Source organism: Brassica napus, chromosome C5 (assembly GCF_020379485.1).
Source record: "Brassica napus cultivar Da-Ae chromosome C5, Da-Ae, whole genome shotgun sequence".
NCBI classification, from domain to species: domain Eukaryota; kingdom Viridiplantae; phylum Streptophyta; class Magnoliopsida; order Brassicales; family Brassicaceae; genus Brassica; species Brassica napus.
The window spans coordinates 7,858,133-7,878,734 of record NC_063448.1 but is presented as its reverse complement, the minus strand read 5'-3'; the positions used below and the strand labels follow the sequence as shown (position 1 = coordinate 7,878,734).

At 36.3% G+C, this 20,602-nt stretch overlaps 2 protein-coding genes, 1 long non-coding RNA gene and 1 other non-coding gene across 5 annotated transcripts; 3 read left to right on the top strand and 1 right to left on the bottom strand.

Moving 5' to 3' along the window:
- Positions 1–1,594: 1,594 nt before the first annotated feature.
- LOC125588043 lies at positions 1,595–1,701 on the top strand. The gene has a single exon (XR_007324439.1). It is a non-coding gene; the product is annotated as a small nucleolar RNA R71 (small nucleolar RNA).
- Positions 1,702–6,582: 4,881 nt separating this feature from the next.
- LOC106378169 (gibberellin 3-beta-dioxygenase 1) lies at positions 6,583–8,355 on the top strand. The gene is made up of 2 exons (XM_013818346.3): positions 6,583–7,325; positions 7,683–8,355. Exons 1-2 carry the CDS (start codon positions 6,832–6,834, stop codon positions 8,266–8,268), a joined length of 1,080 nt encoding a protein of 359 aa, XP_013673800.1. The 5' UTR covers positions 6,583–6,831; the 3' UTR covers positions 8,269–8,355.
- A 5,529-nt stretch (positions 8,356–13,884) lies between these two features.
- LOC125587500 lies at positions 13,885–17,331 on the top strand. The gene is made up of 2 exons (XR_007323784.1): positions 13,885–16,477; positions 16,617–17,331. It is a non-coding gene; the product is annotated as an uncharacterized LOC125587500 (long non-coding RNA).
- On the bottom strand, positions 17,159–19,363 carry LOC106378154 (probable 2-oxoglutarate-dependent dioxygenase AOP1). Of its 2 annotated transcripts, none has more exons than XM_022702985.2 (4): positions 19,338–19,363; positions 18,808–19,199; positions 18,233–18,557; positions 17,159–18,158 (listed from the first exon to the last, which is right to left on the bottom strand). In XM_022702985.2, exons 2-4 carry the CDS (start codon positions 19,188–19,190, stop codon positions 17,871–17,873), a joined length of 996 nt encoding a protein of 331 aa, XP_022558706.1. In that variant the 5' UTR covers positions 19,191–19,199; positions 19,338–19,363; the 3' UTR covers positions 17,159–17,870. The 2 variants fall into 2 exon arrangements, with proteins under 2 accessions (XP_022558706.1, XP_048614081.1); XM_048758124.1 differs by having other exon boundaries at positions 17,506–18,158; positions 18,247–18,557.
- Between the last annotated feature and the right edge of the window lie 1,239 nt (positions 19,364–20,602).

The following is a 20,602-nucleotide window of genomic DNA, read 5'->3' as shown; positions in this document are numbered from 1 at the left end:
AGTTGCCATCTTCAAGACAGTGAGGTCTATAGGGATGGTGCAAGATCCAATCTTCAAAGGGAAATCCTTGATGAGACCAATAGGGGTAGTAGAAGAAGAATCCCCAAACGTGAGAGAGGAAGTATTGTGCTCCATGTGTTCAATCTCAAGACTCTTCACCATCTCCATTGAGATCACATTCACAGTTGCACCAGAATCAACAAGAGCATCATCAAAGGTGAGCTTACCAAGGGAACAAGACAAGGTGAACTTCCCTTGGGATTCTAGTTTAGGGAGAGACTTTGGTGTGATGGCTGGATCAAGTTTCAAAGTTGAAATGTTGAGAAGCTCTGCTACTTATGCTTGGTGGTCTACAATGTCCTTGATGAGCATCATTTGGACATGAGCCTCACGCATACCCGAGATCTCTGGAAGCTTAACTCCAATATCACTTAAGTCTTTTCTGAACTTGGAAATCACCTTCTTTTCAGTTTTGGTGAGGACCCTTTGTGGAAATGGGAGCTTGTCATAGGGTGACTGCTCAACCTCAATGGTGTCCTCCAGCTTGACCCCTTTCAGCTTCTGGGTAGCTCTCTTCGCAACTGGTTTCTCAGCCATGGGTGCATCTCCCTTCAAAATCTTTACTTCAACCATTTTGTCAGCTTCCTCCACAATCTTTGTTTCAGCTGTTGCTACAATCAGATGCTGAACCTGTTCAATCTCAGCTCCAAACACCAATCTTTCAATTTCATCTACCTCTTTCTTGTGGTTACTCAATTCAATCCCTGAAGAAGTTGTAGAGAGGACAACATTGCAATACTCCTTGGGTTTTTGCTCAGATTTTCCAGGTAGAGACCCTTGCTGGCGATTCTGGTGAGTTGTCATGGAAGCGAACTGGTTTTCCAAAGCCCTGAACTTGTTGTTGAGCTCATTGTAACTTCCATCAATCTTGGAGTGAAGGTTTTTCAACTCATATCCAACCTGCTTTTCACTTCTAGTCTGAGACTCCAAGATATGTTTCAGTAGAACATCAGTGCTGCTTTCCTGAGGAGTAGAGGTAGAAGGATTAGGTTGTTGTTGAGAAGACTGGTTCCCTTTGTTGGAGAAACCAGGAGGATGGTTTTGCTGAGGTTGATAGTTGCCTTGCTGGTAGTTCCTAGGCGGATAACCACTCTGTTGGTTGTTAGGATAGGATTTCTGTTGGTAGTTGTTGTACTGAAAGTTGGGCTCTTTCTTGTACCAGCTACCATTGTTGTTGATGAAACACAACTCTTCTTGCCCTTCCAAACCCTCAACTTCATGGACAACATATGTTGCTTCTTGGTTTGGGTTACCAACAAAGTGCAGCTGCTCTTGTGTGGCTTTATCAGCAAGGAGGATGTCTATCTTATCCTGGAGAGCCTTGATCTCTTTCCTCGTCTGCTTATCATCACCCCTACTGCCCCTGTCGTAATCTGCACTGTAGACTGCATCACTTTTCACCATGTTGTCAACCAGCTCTTCTGCATCATCTTCAGTTCTTCCTAAGAAGAACCCATTGCTATCTGTATCCAATCTGGCTCTGTACTTAGGAAGGACACCTCTGTAGAAGGTACTGAGCAAGCTCTCTTTAGAGAAACCATGATGTGGGCATTTGGTTTGATAGCCTTTGAATCTCTCCCAGGCTTCACTGAATCCTTCCAAGTTCTTCTGTTGGAAACTGGAGATCTCAATTCTCAGCTTAGCAGTTCTTGAGGATGAGAAAAATTTCTCCAAGAATGCTCTCTTGCACTCATCCCAAGTAGTGATAGAGTCGCTGGGTAGAGACTTCTCCCACTAACGTGCCTTATCCCCCAAAGAGAAAGGGAATAACTTCAGCTTTAAGGCATCCTCTAACACACCATTGGTTTTTGACAACCCACAGTAGCTGTCGAACCTGTCCAAGTGATCGAATGGGTCCTCTAAAGCCAAGCCATGATATTTGTTGTTCTCGATCACATTGAGGAGTCCGGACTTGACCTCAAAGTTGTTGGCTGCCACAGCCGGTGCTCAGATTCCCAGTCTGTGACCATGAATGTTGGGCCGGTCATAAGTACCAATGGGTCGAGCTGCCCGCGGTTGGTGTTCTGCCCCTTGCGGTGGATCCGCCATATCAATATCCAATCTCTGCAAGTGGGCTTGTTGTTCTTCTTCTCTTCTAGATCTAGCACACTCCCTCTCAAAAGCTCTGATGTCTGCTACTATTGGAACTAGGTTTGATGGACCCCTGCTCCTCAAGTTCATACACCTGAAAGTGAAAGGTAGGTGAAGAAGAAGAATCAGTAACAAAACAAAATTAAAATGACTTAGTCTCAAGCAAGTGACTAAATCTCAATGTTTAAATCTACTCAGAATTTGGCAACGGCGCCAATTTGATATTAAAAGTTTTCAAGGCTCCTAAGGCAAATGTTGTAGTATAGTGTTTGTCGAACCAGTTCTGAGGGATATCAAAGCACTGAGAATGCAAGTACTCACTTAATCTAAGTGCAACCAATGATTTAAAAGGTTTCTAAACTAATGATTAATGATAAATGAAATGACTTTCTTTACTAAGGGAAAAGAGAACTCATGGGCATAGGGATTAGACCTTGGGTGATCAAGTATCGAACTAAGGATGGCAAATGATCAATCAAACTATCAACCTTAAGCCTAGACACAATTCTAAGCAAGTTCTATGTCTAGATGAATGCCCATTTGCTAACATATCTCAAACATCAAATGTCTTTGGTTGAATAATATGAAAGCAATCATTACTAACAAGTCTATTAGCTATCTTAGCACCTTTAACAACAAATGTCTTTGGCAAAGTATACTAAAAGCCTAGGAGAGTTGTCTCAGACATTTCATCAAACACCTTTTGGGTGGAAAATGTCTATTGATCAACTTTTGAGTGGCCAACTCAAAAGATGCATTATGAATACTCTACTAGCAAGGAACAAGAATGATCTACACTAAAACATCCTAGAACTAACCTAATCACCATTAATCTCTCTAACCCATGAATTCAAAAAGTGATTACTCACTAATCTCCATGATTCCTCTTAAACCCAAATTGGATTTCAGATTAATCATGTAGAGAAAAATATAAGAAATCAACAATAACACAAGAACATAACAATCAAAATCCAAGAGATGAACTTCTCAAGAGAGTTTTTGTGTATTTCTCAATAGATCCAAGATAATCAGCCTCTGGTGGCTACCAAAGATCTTTAAAACATAGGTTTTTCCAAGTACAAAACGTCCAAAATAAATTGCAAAAAGGTCCTTGAGAAATCATGATTTTCGGCAGCAGAACAACGCGGAGCGACTTGCAGGTGTCGCTCCGGGAAGTCGCTCCAGGGCCGATGGTCGCGAGCGACTTTGGTGTGTCGCTCCAACGGGTCACTCTGGATCGGGAGCGACCTTGGTAGGTCGCTCTGAGAGGTCGCTCCAGGGTCATCTAAGACTGTTCGGAGTAACGATAACGCGAGCGACTTCATGGCGTCGCTTTAGGAAGGTCGCTCTGAGAGGTGGGACACAGCGACTTCGTGATGTCGCTCCGGGAGGTCGCTCCCATGCTCTGATCGTTTAATGATCACCTATTTCACCTCCTTTGAGCTCCAGATGCATCCAAATGTCCCCAAGAACTCCATGTGGCACTCCAGTACCTAATAGAGACTCATGTATGCAAAATGCAACCTAAACATGTCTAAATCCTAATCTCTATGATGAAAATGTTTATGAATGAATGGATAAAACAATGCAAATATGCAAGATATCATCTTCTCAGATCATAAGATATACTTTTTACTTATGTATCTAATGAAAGTGTTCTAGCTTTGAACTTATGTAATGTTTTATCTTTTGTGAATTTGACTAAGTTTTCTTGAGAATTCTTCTCCCTTAGTTGTAATAAATTTGATTAATTTTTTGTGTTATTGTGTTTTGCTATTGAAGTTGTATCAATAACTTCAATTATGTCAAGTAATTTTGGCAAGATAATGTCGTGGAAAATGAACATATTTACCAAACTTTTTCATTAATATCTCTTCAAATTTACAAAAAAGTCACAACTAAAGGAGTACACATGCAAATCACAAAACAGACCACAAACAAAACTATTATACATCATTCCTCTACAAAGACAAGCTTAGACTCCACTTGATATGGAAGAAGACCCCGTCAGAAGACTTCCTGGAAGTCATCTGGAAGACTTCCTGGAAGTCTTCTAGCGCATTATATTTTAGAAGACTTCCCATAAGTCTTCCAAAGTCTGATCCAGATCTGAAAAACATGTATATCAAACCCAGATCTGTAAAACCTGCATATCATATCAAAAAACGTTCAAATAGCTTAAAAACAGAGAAAATGAGTGGAAAATTACTTTTATAGAACACACAAAATACATATCCAAGTGGAAGATGTGAATCTTATGATTAAAACCTGCAACAAAAAGATAGATTAGTGAGAAAGACATGAGACAAAAATGAAAAATTCATATAAAGTTTAGTGTTTTCAAGTCAAATAGATTAGAGTGGGTTTGAAGAGTTTTAGTTTGGGAAAAAATAATGAATTTTATGCAACAAGAGGTTACCAAATGAAGAAAAATCAACATAAGAACTTACCAAAACACTCAGATCTATTATGAAAGGGAGACATTGGAGAAGACTCCGTCAGAAGACTTCCTGGAAGCCGTCTGGAAGACTTCCTGGAAGCCGTCTGGAAGACTTCCTGGAAGCCGTCTGGAAGACTTCCAGATCTGAAAAATTGCATATCCAAATCCAGATCTGAAAAACCTGCATCTCCAAAAACGTTCAAATGGCTTAAAAGCAGAGAAAATGAGTAGAATATTAGATAGATCTACCTTTATAGAACACACAAAAATACATATCTAAAATTATTAGATCTACCTTTAAATGAGTGGAAGATGAGAACCATGTGATGAAAAATCTGCAAAATAAGATAAATTAGTGAGAAAGACTTGAGACAAAAACAATAAATTGATATAAAGTTTGGTGTTTATAAATTCAAAGAGATTAGAGAGAGGTTGGAGAGTTTTAGAATGAGTAACATACCATTTTTGCTGCAGCCATTTAAGAGGAGGAGAGAGAATGTGTAAATATTTTTTTTATATATGGAGACAAAAATTCCAATAATGTTAAATATTTTCAATCAGAAGACTTACTAGACGACTTACTTGTAAGTCGCCCAGAAGACTTCAATATTTTTAGCGGAAAACTAAAATATTTTTAACGGGAGTTAGAAGACTTCCCAGAAGACTTACATGTTAGTCGTCTAGACCCTAAACATAACCCAGAATCTAAATTAACTAACTAAACACTTCATAAAATCAAATTAAACTTAAAAAGTGTTTACTATACAGAGAAATAATCACATGTAGATAAAAATTTAATTTTTCAAAAATACATTTAAGCTTTCCAAAATCTAACCCTAAAAATACATACAATACTATAACATATGTTGTCAAACCCTAGACCAAAGAATATCATGATTCACTACTTTCACTGATCTATGTTGAAAATAATTCAATTTTATTATATCTTAATTTATATCACTTAAAACTGTTTATAACTACATGATTTTCATTTTTCGCTTATCAAAATATTTTTTACAAAATTTATAAATTATTTTTAAGATCAACTATACCAGACGACTTCCGTGGACATCGTCCAGAAGACTTAACAGAATCTCAGAAGACTCAGAAGACTTAGCGGGGATATATTCGTAAAAATGAGTTCTGTTTTTTTTTTCTTATGTCACAAGGGGCTGACTGTAATTTTATAAGGCTTTTGGGTTACTTTTGCATTTGATTCAAGTTTGGGTATACTTTTGCAATCAAAATCAAATTTTGAGTTATATTTAATAAATCCTCCCAAATGAAACATATTTCATATACACCAAATCATTGAATAATACAATATGAAAGTAATTTGTAAAACTTAGCTAATGTATATATGGTAAAATCAACTTTTTCTTATTTTATAACAATATATTCTATAATAGAGAAACTAAAAATAAAACATTTTATAAATTGATATGAATTCATAATCCAAATATTATTAATTTATAGTGCTTTATTGGATATGGTTGTGTATATAAATTACTTAATAATTGATTTTAAAAGAAATTTAGAATTTTCTTTTTTCAATAACTGAAAATGAGGAAGCGTGTCATCAAGATATTAATTGTTTAATTAAAAAAAAAGAAATTAATTGTTTGATAATCTTATTCCAATAGCAAGGAAATAACACCAAACCAACAAAAACAAAACAATTAGACAAACAAACATTTGTCTCTTTCTTTCTTTTTCATTTGTTTGTCTAACCGTATGAGGTTATAATCACATCTTATCACCTCTACACATTAATCACTTTCTTAAATAAGTTTTTTTTTCTCTTTCAAATGTGAACTTTAAGATTTGAAAGACAAAATGTATCACAATACCTCCACTTCAGTTTGAATTATATATAGTTTGACAACCCATCATGTCTATATATACCTTATCTTGCATAAATCAATAACAAATAATATATAATTTTCTTACAAAAGACGGAAAATGGCGGGACCTCCATAATTTTCTAGAGGTTTAGTTTGTTCGTATTGTGTTAATTGAATAAAGTAGTCGAATAAACCAATACAAATACACCAAAACAAGAGTTTCATATGATTTTTTTTTTGCCTCCTCTTGCTCTCGGCTCTACCACTATAAATAGACTCTCCGACTCTTCCATAATTTTCCACCACAAAACATTATACACATTTCATAGGAAAAATACACAATACATCTGTCAGATTTTATAATTTTACAAAGTACAATCTTCTTTCGAGAGCAAGATGCCTACAATGTTAACAGACGTCTTTCGAGGCCATCCGATCCACCTCCCACACTCTCACCAACCTGACTTCACATCCCTCAGTGAGCTCCCTGATTCTTACACATGGACCCCCAAAGACGATCCCCTCTTGGACGCCGCTCCTTCCCCTCCGGCCGCAAGTGAAAACATCCCTCTCATTGACCTGAACCACCCCGACGCGGCCAACCAAATCGGCAGCGCATGTAGAACTTGGGGTGCGTTCCAGATCGCAAACCACGGCGTGCCTTTGGAACTTCTCCAAGGCATTGAGTTTCTCACAGGCAGTCTTTTTCAGCTACCTGTCCACCGCAAGCTTAAGGCGGCTCGGTCGGAGACAGGTTTCTCTGGCTACGGCGTCGCTCGTATCTCATCTTTCTTCAATAAGCAAATGTGGTCCGAAGGTTTTACCATCACCGGCTCCCCTCTCAACGACTTCCGTAAACTTTGGCCCCAACATCACCTTAACAACTACTGGTATATATCTATATACACACTCAACCTTATATATAGTTAATACATACATATATATATATATCAAGGACCATGAATAACAGAAGAAACCGAAAATTTGCCATGTCATTAATGTTTAGTGGAACTAAGAGTTAAAACAAGCATGTAATGAAAATCTAGCATAGTGGACCCACCTCTAGATTTGAAGATATATTTGTTTTAATCTTATCGGAGAAAACAAAAAGGCCCAACTTGCTTTTGTTTTGTTTTTCTATATATTCAAATGGACGTACGAATTTTAATTGTGTTCATATGCAGATTGTGTATAAATCTCTTTTGCATTAATTAATGGATAAATTTCGTATTTTTCTTAATTAACAGCGACATCGTTGAAGAGTACGAGGAACAAATGCAAAAGTTGGCATCCAAGTTGATGTGGTTATCACTAACTTCACTTGGAGTCAGCGAAGAAGACATTAAATGGGCCAGTGCCAATTCAGATTCAGACTGGGCCCAATCCGCGCTCCAGCTAAATCACTATCCGGTTTGTCCTGAACCGGACCGGGCCATGGGTCTAGCTGCCCATACCGACTCCACCCTCCTAACCATTCTCCACCAGAACAATACCGCAGGTCTCCAAGTATTCCGTGATGATCTAGGTTGGGTAACCGTGCCACCGGTTCCAGGCTCTCTCGTGGTCAACGTCGGTGATCTCTTCCACATCTTATCCAATGGACTGTTTAAAAGCGTGCTACACCGTGCTCGGGTTAACCAAACCAGATCCAGGTTGTCGGTAGCTTTCCTTTGGGGTCCACAATCTGATATCAAGATATCACCTGTACCAAAACTGGTTAGTCCTGTTGGATCGCCACTATACCGATCGGTCACATGGACAGAGTATCTTCGAACAAAAGCTACTCACTTCAATGAAGCTCTTTCGATGATTAGAAATCACATAGATGAATAACAACAAACAGTTCATGAGATTATAATAGAAAACGTTGTAAATTAGTACTTTATTAATGGGATTATTAATGTCATTGTTTGTCTTTAATTGTGTTTTGAATTGCATTCCACATAAACAAAACAAATAGACAGGCACTTCTTGAATCACATGACATGTTGCCACACTGCCACTAATGAGAATCTAATTTATTAATTTTGCAATTATGCGTTTGATGGTCCCAATAAATTCTATGATTGAAACGCTAAAAAGATATTTTATACTAACATTAAAGACAAACAACACGGTGTTATTTCAGAATCCTACACAATTCATCTTGTTTGATTGCTATTTGTCAGATTGTTTGAAAATAAAATGACAGAGCACATCTCGGATGAGGCTATACGTCTAGTCTAAAAAGAAATCGAAAATGACCAAAACATATAACATTATATTATCTTATCTTAACTTTTAACAAGCAATATCTTCTGTCTCGATGTGTGCAGCAGAATATGGCCCAGTGTTTATGGAATTTTTCGTGTTGAAATATCATTGATTAGAAAATAAATGACAACTATTTCGTATAGTTGAGACATGAAATAAAGTTTTTATTTATTTACTAGATAATTATCCGCGCTACGTTGCGTTTTTTTCTATAATTTTTTTTGTTAATGTGATTTGTTTTTATTTTATTAAATTAAATAGTTTTCACATATTGTAAAAATAGCATTTTTTAAAACATAAATGTATATTAACAGTCACATCATAACTATTGTTGTAGAAACTAACTAAAAGATTTTGCTTTGATGGTCGAAATTTTGGCTCATTTAAATTAACAAAAAGGTCTGAACTATAAACCCAAAACTATTTTGAGTTTGGTTTTGTAGTATTTTATGTTTATATAATTTCTGTAAATTTTGGAAGGTAATCGAACATAACTTACGAAAATTAAAGTAAACACTTTTGGCTGTCACTTGAAATATCAAATTTCAAATATTTACATGAACTCGTAAAGTAAAATGTAATAATTTTAGCATGACCCACAAGTAACAACTACAATGACATCATGTTTCTGGTAGAGAAATGTACTCTTTAGTTATCCAAAACTCCACTATGGAGTTCTTCTTCGTCACTGTAATATAAAGAGATATATATTGATTTTTTTCTCGTATGAAAGAAGAAAGCATAGTAATTGTATAGTCACTTAACAGACACGTACCTATGCAAGTCTTTCAAACTTGAATTATGTTATAAAAAAAACTGAAATTTTATCGTATCGCGGAAATTTAAATAAGGACAAAATTTATATCCATAAAATTTTTAACACTGATAGAAAGAGTTTATTATAGAGAGAAGAAAAGGTTGAGAGCTGATTTATAAACGATCGAATCGATCGTTTATATAGAAATTAAAAAGTAGGATTTACTGTGTAAATAGTGCAGCGGACCCTATATCTTTTTATTTTCAACAATTGCGGTGGCTGCTTTCGTAACACTTCCCCTTGGGAACCGGTGTCACTATCCATTCTTGCTTAACGTCTTTGTTGCCTCGTTAAAAACTTTTTTTGTAAAACCCAATGGAAAAAACCATAGTAAGGTAAAAAAAGTACAACCACGTAAGCTCCCATTCGAATAAGCGATCATAGATCCTTCTGATGACACATTCTAATGTTATGGATATGTTTTCTGAATACCGAGGTAGGGAGTGATTTTGTGAAGAGGTCGGCTACATTGTCGCATGATTGGACATATCTTATTTCAATCTATTTCTTCTTCACGAGCTCTTGAGTGTATGAGAAGAACTTCGGATGAATATGCTTCGTTCTATCGCTTTTAATATATCCGTCCTTTGTTTGAGCAACACATGCTGCATTATCTTCATATAGAATAGTTGGCTCCGTATTTTCGTCAATCCCGCTGCTTGAACAGATGTGTCGGCTTATTGATCTTAGCCATACACATTCTCTACTTGCTTCATGGAGTGCAATGATCTCAGCATGATTTTAAGAAGTAGTCACGAGCGTTTGTTTCTGAGAACGCCAAGATATAACAGTGCCTCCGATCGTGAAAACGTATCTTGTTTGCGATCGGGTTTTGTGTGGATCTGAAAGATATCCTGCATCTGCAAAACCAACCATTTGACCTTTTGAACTTTTAGGATAAAACAAGCCTAAATCAATGGTCCCTTGGAGGTAACGAAAAACATGTTTAATCTCATTCCAATGTCTTCGAGTTGGAGATGAGCTGAATCTTACCAAAAGATTCACAGCAAATGATACATCAGGCCGTGTACAATTTGCAAGGTACATCAGCGCTCCAATTGCACTTAGATATGGTACTTTCGGACCAAGTATTTCTTCTTTCTCCTCAGGTGGTCGAAATGGGTCACTTTCAATATTAAGTGACCTAACGACTATCGGGGTACTAAGAGGAGTTGATTTATCCATGTTAAAATAATTTCAACACTCTTTTAGTGTATGTGGATTGATGCACAAATATACCATTTTGTGAATGTTCTATTTGTAAGCCAAGACAATACTGTGTCTGTCCAAGATCTTTCATCTCAAATTCTCCTTTGAGATAGTCTGATGCCTTTTGTATTTCCTTTTGAGTTCCGATAATGTTAAGATCATCAACACATACTGCGATTATTACAAATCCGGATAGTGTTTTCTTGATGAAAACACATGGGCATATAGGATCATTCACATATCCTTCTTTTATTAAATGATCACTGAGGCGATTATACCACATACGTCCAGATTGCTTTAACCCATATAGTGATCTTTGCAATTTTATTGCACATAACTCTTTAGGTTTGGAACTTAATGCTTCTGGCATTTTAAATCCATCAGGAACTTTCATGTAGATATCAGTGTCTAATGATCCATATAGATAAGCTGTAACAACATCCATGAGACGCATCTCTAGATTTTTGTCAGCTGCTAGACTCATCAGAAATCTAAATGTAATAGCATCCATAACTGGAGAATACGTTTCTTCATAATCGATTCCAGGTCTTTGAGAAAAACCTTGAGCCACTAGACGAGCTTTGTATGTCGTAAACTCATTTTTCTCATTTCGTTTTCGATCGAAAACCCATTTGTACCCAACTGGTCTCACATCTGCAGGTGTGAGCACAATAGATCCAAATACTTCTCGTTTATTAAGAGAATCAAGTTCGGCTTGTATTGCATCTTTCCATTGTTCCCAATCATGTCTCTTTTGACACTCATACACAGATTTTGGTTTTGGATCATCGACTTCTTCATTTATATCACTTGACACAATATATGAGAAAACATCATCAAGTTCATTTTGTTCATTTCTATTCCATATCCTTTTATTATGGATGTAGTTGATAGAAATTTCATGATTACTTTCCGACTCATGATGCTCAACTGTCTCAGTATCCTCATTATTTGTTTCTTCCAAAATACTTTCTGCTATTTTGGATGTGTCATTTATCTTGACATCCTTTTGTTTTCTAGGATTTTTATTCTTAGAACAAGCAGGTCTGCCACGCTGCAGGCGTGTTTTAGACTCTCGTGTATCGTCCGCTTTTCCTTGCTCATTTGATATTTTGATACAATCAGGAGCATTCACGGCTGGTATATGAGATTTAGTTACCTTCTTGGTATCCGCAAATGCATCAGGTAGCTGATTAGCTATACTCTGTAAATGCATGATTCGTCGAACTTCTAGTTCAGACTCTTTAGTAGGAGGGTCAAGATATAGTAATGAAGGTACACTCCATTTGATGTCATTTTCTACATTTTTGTTTTCTCACCCTAGAACTGGGAATACTTTCTCATCAAAATGACAATCGGCAAAACGTGCCATAAAAACGTCACCAGTCTGTGGTTCTAGATATAGTATAATTGATGGAGAATCACAACCAACATATATTCTCAATCTTCTTTGTGGTCTCATCTTTGTACGTTGCGGTGGTGCTACATGCACATATACCACACAACCAAAGATTCTAAAGTGGGAAATGTTTGGTTCTCGACCAAACGCTAACTGTAGTGGGGAATACTTATGGTACGCACTCGGTCTGATTCGAATGAGTGCTTCTGCATGCAAAATGGCATGTCCCCATACAGAGGTTGGAAGTTTTGATCTCATGATCAATGGTCTTGCAATCAATTGCAGACGCTTAATTAAAGATTCAGCCAAACCATTTTGCGTATAAACATGAGCAACCGAATGTTCAACTTCAATTCCCATTACCATACAATAGTCATTGAATGCTTGGGATGTGAATTCACCAGCGTTGTCTTCTCTAACTCTTTTAATAGTATAATCAGGAAACTGTGTTCGCAGTTTGATTATCTTAGTTAGAAATCTCGCAAATGCCACATTTCGAGATGATAATAGACAAACGTGTGACCATCTACTGGATGCGTCAATTAATACCATAAAATGATCCACAAGGTGGGTGTATAGGCCCACATATATCGCTTTGAATTCTTTCAAGGAACTTTGGTGATTATTTATCGATTTTGGTTGGTGATGGCCTTACGATCAATTTTCCTAGAGAACATGCAACACATATCATTTTATTCCCTTGAGAAATCTCCTGGATTTTCAGTGAATGACCATGTGAACTTTCTATGATTTTACGCATCATTGTAGTGCCTGGATGGCCAAGGCGATCATGCCATAATGTGAACTCTTCTGGGTTCCATTTTACTACAAGATTTGATTCGATCTCATCAATATAAGTATGATGTAGCCCCGAAGGAAGTTCTGGAAACTTTTCCAATATGTGTTTTCTGTCACATTTCTCAGAGGTTACATACATGTATTTCTTTTCATCCTCAGTTGCAGACTGAGTATCATATCCCTGAAGATATATGTCTTTAAAACTAAACAAATTCCTTTTAGAACTTGGAGAATATAGAGCATTATTTATGGAAAATTTTGTTCCATTCGGCAACGTAAAGTTTGCTTTACCAGTCCCTTCAATCACGTCAGCAGGACCTGATATTGTATTGACGACAATTTTTGTCGGTTTTATATCGGAGAAATATGTCTTTTGTCTCAGAATAGTGTGCGTTGTTCCACTATCTGGTATGCATATTTCACGAATCCGTTTCTTGGATTTTGCTTCATTAGCATTCTGATCCATTTCTGAAATTGTCATAAATATTAATAAAAGAAAAACATAAAATTCATTCATATAATAATCATATAAGGAAACACACAATAAGCATACATTAAGGTGACGTTAAAAACATCATTATTTGTTTAAAACAGGAAATGTAATAATTATACATGACTATACTGAAAACTATTCAGTAGTCTTATTATACGCATTTTGGCTCTCTTCAGGAGTAATCTAGTCCAGCTCATTTGCGAAGTCGGAGGCATCGAGGTACGATGTCCCTTCAAAGTTTTCAGTGAGGTTCACTTCTTTAGATTTGCCTTTCGTGAACTCTTGATATAACTTACAGAGATGTGGAGGAGTACGACAGGTACATGACCAATGTCCTTTACATCCACATATGTAACACACTGTCCCACGCTTCTGGGTGGTATCCTCTTGAGTTTCTTTACCCTTAGAAACTTGTTCGGATCTAACCCACTTGTTAGATCCCTTCCATTTGGGATTGTAAGTTTTTCCACGTTTATTATTGAAACAGCGACCATAACCTCGATTGGTCTGGTTCGTTCTTTCTGAATTTTCTACCGCCGTAGCATTCACTTCAGGGAATGCTTTGGCTCCCGTAGGTCGGGAATTGTGGTTTTTGATTAAGAGCTCATTGTTCTTTTCAGCCAACATGAGCGCAACCATCAATTCAGAAAATTTCGTGTACCCGCATTTTCTGTAAATTTCGGGCAAGAAGTGAAGCTGTTTGTGGAAAGTGTTATATGTTTTATTCATCACTTCTGCCTCAGAGACATGATTACCGCCATACTTCAGGAGTGCAACTATCCTCAGGACAGCAAAATTGTAATCATCAACCTTTTGAAAATCTTGGAACCTCAGATTTTTCCACTCTTCTAGAGCGTGAGGGAGGTTGATTTGTCTCTGGTTATCGAACCTTTCTTTTATAGTTTGCCACAGTTCATCTGGGTCCTCGACGTTTGCCTAGTCGTGCGTTAGATTTTCATCTAAATGCTTCTTCAGAAAGATTATCGCTTCGGCTATATGCTCAGGTGGTGATTTGTTACCGATTACAATTGTTTCGGTTATCTTTTTCATCACCAGATATGGTTTCACGTTTGTGACCCACCCGACGTAATTTTCGCCAGTTATTTTTAGGGCCGGGAACTGGAGTTTCTCGATGTTTGCTATTTGTATTTCTAAAACACAAAATAAAATATTTTATTAGAATTTCGTAATTTTAATCGAACCATTTATATTGATAATACACACAATTACAAGGCGAAGCAACGCATATAAAATTAAACCGACATTAAGCGCAAATTCTCGAGGAGCAAATTCTCCAATAAAAAGACCATACATAGAAGCAAAAATAAAAAATGCACATAAGACCAAAAATATGCGAATCATCTTTCTTGTAATGAAAAACCGGGATGAAGCGATTTGTAAATATTTGAGAGAAGATGAAATGTTTTGGATGAAGTAAATGAGTGAAGTATGAGTTGTATTTATAGATGAAAATCACTGTTCATGACCGTTGGAGAAAGGTAAAATTTTTGAAAAATTTTCTTTGTGACCGTTGGTGTTAAATCGAGTGCACCAAAAATCAGTCTGAAAATATCGTATTAAACAGTCAATCAATTCTATAAAATTTCATAAAAAGTAAAAAAATTATGGCAATGAAATATTTATGTTATGACAATAAATCATGCGACGACTCAGCCGGTCAATGCATAGTAATAAATAAATTATACGGCGGCTCGGCCGACCAATTAATAATAAACAGAATATAAGACGGCTCGGCCGACCAATAAATAATAAACAGAATATAAGACGGCTCAGCCGACCAATAAATTAATTAAATTACTAATAAATAATATATGCGGTATTCCGGCCATTATAACATGATATAAATAATAGTAGAGGCGGTATACCGACCATTATGGCATGGTATAAATGATACAAATAAATTTTACCAAATTGAAGAACGATCATGCTGATAATGTGTTATAAAAAGAATTGGAATTTTATTGTATCGCGGGAATTTAAATAAGGACAAAATTTATACCCGTAGAATTTTTAATACTGATAGAAAGAGTTTATTATAGAGAGAAGAGAATGTTGATGGATGATTTATAAACGATCGAATCGATCGTTTATATAGAAATTAAAAAAGTAGAATTTACTGTACAAATAGTACAGCGGACCCCACATCTTTTTTCTTTCAACAATTGCGGTGGGTGCTTTCGTAACAAATTATAACTTTTATTGGAAATTCTCTAGTGCTAACCAGAGGAGTCCTTCATTTTGTGAAGAACATTAAAGCTTGAAGTGATATGGTGGTGATCGTGACTCGTGATCACGTTTTTGTAGTCCCTGATACCAAAATTTAACTCTATTTGTTTCTTTTTAATTTGGCATTTCATGTCTTTCTAACTTGTTTTGTTATGATCTCACAATCTATCTGACAAATCTTGATCTTAAAATTTTAATATTTGAGTCTTCTTTTTGAAATTCTACCATGTCGCTATCTCTAGATTGGGTTGTAGTGAGATATACATGAATAAACATGGTGTAGAAGCTTAGACAAGTTATATTTGTGGATGTAGTCACATGTAAGCTACATCATTGATATGGGTATGGTCATAGACATCATGAGTCCCAACAACAGAAATTCCATTATCTCTGCCTGCAATAAACTCAACAAAACCCATCTTTAGCTTACTCATTCACTGCGCAAGATAATCTTCACATCAAAGACGAAAATTAGAACTCACAACTTGGTAAGGTCTTCTATCCACTCTCATCCGGATCAATCCAACCTAAAAGATTCACAACAGGGTCGTTGACATTGTCCATCCCATTGTACAAATTTGTTAACCCCACAAAACCAAGACCTTTCAAGATCTCAGGCACATCTCGCAACACAACATCACATAACTACCACTTCTGTGTTGTTGTCACAGCAGATCACATCAGATTGTCCATCTTCACCATACTTCCTAATCACGTTCGTTAAGCACCGAGAACTTAAGGTTTTCTACCTCTCTGGTAATGTAGATAGCGATGTCAGTGCTTAGATCAAGTGTGCATCACGTAGATGCAAAAAGTATCCAACCAGGTAACAGCTATATCTACAAGTTTAAACATAATTAGGGAAGGGAATATTTAGTTAGAGTCAAAAGAGATGTGAGTTCACAAACCAACATATAAGCACATCTGTTATGTCCTAACAGTGTGGCATGATCTTCAATTCTCAGGGGAATACATTAGTATAGAGAGGATCACATTGAAGTTTTTACATATCTCGTCTGCAAATATATCCATCCCATAATCAGCCTTGACCGGATCACTCGTCCTACACATTGAGCTGTTTGGCTCTGTTTTATAGCCAAAAAAAAGTCAACATTAATAGTCACAAACAGATGAAGGATTTGCACCAAAATATACATAAAGATCATAACATTATAATTAGACCAAGGAGATCAAAAGTTAGCATCACGCAAATACTCCAAATCTCCTGAAATATTGTGTTCCCTTTTCTGGTTTAGAGGATATATCTGATAATAATTTTGTCGAAATCTGATTGAGAGGATATATCTTTGTTGTTGATTGGTGATTCACATCCTTTTTGTTCTTTATCTGATTCTCGCATGTTCTTAAATCTTCTTTATTTGCTGACCTTGTATTCAAACAGATCTTTTTAAAAAAGTTTTTGTCTAGACATGAGTTTACGTTTAATTGACAATGTCACCACTTCTTCATATAGTGATGTTCCTCTGTTCTTTTCTTGAAGGAACAAAAACAAATGGGTGCGCAAATTATATACTGTGATGGCTTCGAGGTGTCAATGTCTTTGAACCTCCCAAAACCATAGCTCTCACAAATACTTTTGCTTTTACCTTGCAGAGAATGAAAACATTTTCATCTTGTGTTTCAAAGAAATATTTTTTATGTTGTTTATCTCCTTGTCGATCTTGACTGTCTTTTGCGAAATAATCTCTATTACAAACTCTAACTTGAGAATGAAAATCTCATCTCGTAATTCGACTCTCGGCCAGAAATGTGGATATTTTGTATATATTGATTTGAACTCCTACATCGATTCCAACTTCCACTTTTGTTTCTCTGCTAAGTGTTTGTGATTTTCTGGGAGATGGCATCAGACGATCGTGAGGCTGTCTTCTCTCTTGAATCGCCTGAGCTGGAGGAAGACGGCTGCGGCGGAGGTGGCGGAGGAGAGACTGATTCCGACGAAGAAGCTGTTATGCCTGAACTAAAAAAAAGATAGAAAAGATTTAAAACTAACCACTATAAGTTAAAGCTCATGTTAGTCTAGATAAGGCGCATTTCCATTTTAATTGTTTGCAAAAGGATGTTTATATGCACACTGTAGTTTTAAATCATTGACATCTTGATTTCAAGACCAAAGAGTCCAAAAAGGTTAAAAATCACACTTAATTTCAAAAGATATAATAAAGCAGACATATCGATATACATTTTGGTTGAAATAATCAGGTTTGTGTATGATTGTGGTTTGGTTCATGCGCTTGTTGGATACCACAATAGGCCTTGGTCATGGTACGGTGTGCCTTGAGATGAACCTCCACTGTTTCGTAGAAAGCGAGAAGTCCGTCATGGTGAAAGGGTTTGTATGCTAAAGGATGGTCCTTGTCCACCATCTCCTCTGGTGTCGATATCATGTTTTCTTGGAACGAGAAGAAACCAAATGAATACCTCATTTCCACGCTCTCCATCTCCACCTTGTGGTAACACGATTTGATTCTGTCGTTGCTCCACGCCTGATGATATATATTGGCGCACATAATTAGTTTTACAGCACATAAAACTCGAGTTGGTAGTTTTTAGTTTGTACCATGATGGCGTCACCTGCTATAACAGCAAACTTGGTTGGTGAAGGGATAAAAGGATACCAAACGTCCTCTTTCTCGGATTTCAACATGAGTCCAGTGATGTGGTTCTGATGGAGAATGGAGATGAAGCTCTTGTCCGTATGAGAAATGAACTTCCTGTTGGGCTCTCCATTAGGGAGTCTTCTGTATTTCAGCAACCTAAGAAGGTAACGTGATCCTCTTATGTGTTTCTCTGTATACCTCTCTAGGTTATAGCTTTCAAAGAGCATCCTTATCACCAGTTGCTCCAGCTCCGCTTGCATTTTCGCATATGCGTTAACAGTTTCACTAGAACAACATCGTTAACACATAACAAATGTTGATTTTGGAAGTGAATTAAGTCTATGTGCACAAGTAAAACGCCACGTTCATTGTGTAATAACTGTAAATTTTTCATTCAGATAATTAATATATAAACTCTAAAACGAGTATTTATTTCATCCATGTTTTGCTTTTTTTAAGTATTTTTATTTTATTTTCCCACATCCATAATAGTAATAAAGACTTTATATTAAATCACTTGATAAATAAGTAATACCAGAAACGGTCATTGTTATGATGATCAGGCCACATGAGACTGGAGAATCGGCGGCACTGTTGGATATCGTTGGCTTGGTCGATACCAAGACCTTCATGAACGGGCTGATCATCGGAGCTCATGGTTATGTAGCCGTGTCCAGCCTTGTGGTTCTCGTTCTTTACCTTAACTTCGGGAGGAAGATCAAGTAGTTCCTTGGAAGCCTCTAGAACTGACTTGTGGAGTTCTGCTGGAAAGCTGTTGTACTCGGCCACGAACCAACCATGGTGTTCCATGGCTTCACGGACGCTGTTTCTCGTCGAGTTCCAGAGCTCTGTTCCCGGTTTCATGTTCTTGTCGGAGAGGTTGATGACCGGAAGGTCTTGAGTTTCATTCCCACCCATTTGACTATCCTACACAATCAGAGTTAAGCAAATCATTAGAAAAGTATAGTGTAATAATAAATGAATGTATTGTTGTTCATAACATATGAATATGTGATCCAATCTTTCTATTAGCTAAGAAAATAAACTTAAAATACGAATATTTACCAGTCTGCTCACTAATTTGAATTGATATATGCCTAAAACTTATAGTTTTGAAATGAAATCGAATATGTGTTTATACTCTTATTGAAAGATACTTCAGTCAGTTTGTATAAGATGCTTTCGTTGACTTTTGTCTGTATTTGGGTGAGAGTCTTCTGTATTATTGGGCTATTATAAGACCTGCTCAGGGTAATTCAACAAAAGCCCGTTATTTTATTCTCGAACCGAGTGGGGTCCTTATTGGTCGACACTGTGTTTGACATTTCCTAATTTTCTCAACTGTAAAGTATACCTTTGACTTTCTTAAACCTCGGACGTTAACTACCTTCGGTTTGTTTTTAGTCTCGTTAATTTTAATTATATGTCCGATTTTTGGCTTACCCTTGTAATTTAAATAGGAGCAGAACGCTGGACCAATAAATATGATTCGCAACAACTACCAAAGAGCCTACTTTTAATTGCCCTACCAATAACTGTTTCATTAGCCAACATTAATGCTCCCCCAAAGCTATTTTCCGGTTAGGGACGTACCTTTTGGTTGAAACAACAGTCACCCCCATATTTAAAAGGTCTCGATAAAATTTGATAGGAAACTTCCAAGAATGTGGCTGTGTGAAGACGTTAATGAACAACATTAATTTCATCTTCGTTGATTCTATTAGAATCTTCAAATGAGGTTATTATATTATACTCCATTTGTTCCCGAAAGTAAGATGTTTTAGATTTTTTACTTGTTCCACAAAGATAGATTTTCTATATGTTTAAGGTATTTTTTTATACTTTAAAAAAACATTAAATAAAAATATTTGAATTGATTAAATTTCATTGGTGAAAAATTATTGGAAAGTGTATAATAAAGTAAAAGAAAAATTAAATTATAAACATTTATTGAATTCTTAATAATCGTGAACACTTTAAAAAATCTTACTTTCGGAAACAGATGGAGTATGTTTTTCTAACTAGCATTATTATTATACGTTCATTACACATTTTAAGGTTTGATTGGTTGATGGTGTGACTTTAAATTTTTTTACTCTAATATTTAGGTTTTGGATTTTTTAGCTGTGGGTTAAAACTTTTTTTTGCTGTAGAATTTTTTCCAAAGCACTGAATAAGATCTTTAAAGAAATTGATTTCTAAAACTAATATATTTTCTTTATAAAGTTTTGGCTGTAGATTTATTTTCGTAAACTAAAGCATAATTGTTTTAAAAGATGGTTAAAGAACATCTTCCGGTCAACCTTTTACTTGTGGCCGAGTGCGCTTTT

Coding starts and splice junctions, on each gene's coding strand:
- LOC106378169 (XM_013818346.3), top strand. CDS start 6,832: ATGCCTACAATGTTAACAGACGTCTTTCGAGGCCATCCGATCCACCTC. Junction 7,326..7,682: donor CATCACCTTAACAACTACTG/GTATATATCTAT, acceptor CTTAATTAACAG/CGACATCGTTGAAGAGTACG.
- LOC106378154 (XM_022702985.2), bottom strand. CDS start 19,190: ATGGGTGGGAATGAAACTCAAGACCTTCCGGTCATCAACCTCTCCGAC. Junction 18,558..18,807: donor CATAACAATGACCGTTTCTG/GTATTACTTATT, acceptor ATGTTGTTCTAG/TGAAACTGTTAACGCATATG. Junction 18,159..18,232: donor TAGCAGGTGACGCCATCATG/GTACAAACTAAA, acceptor ATATATCATCAG/GCGTGGAGCAACGACAGAAT.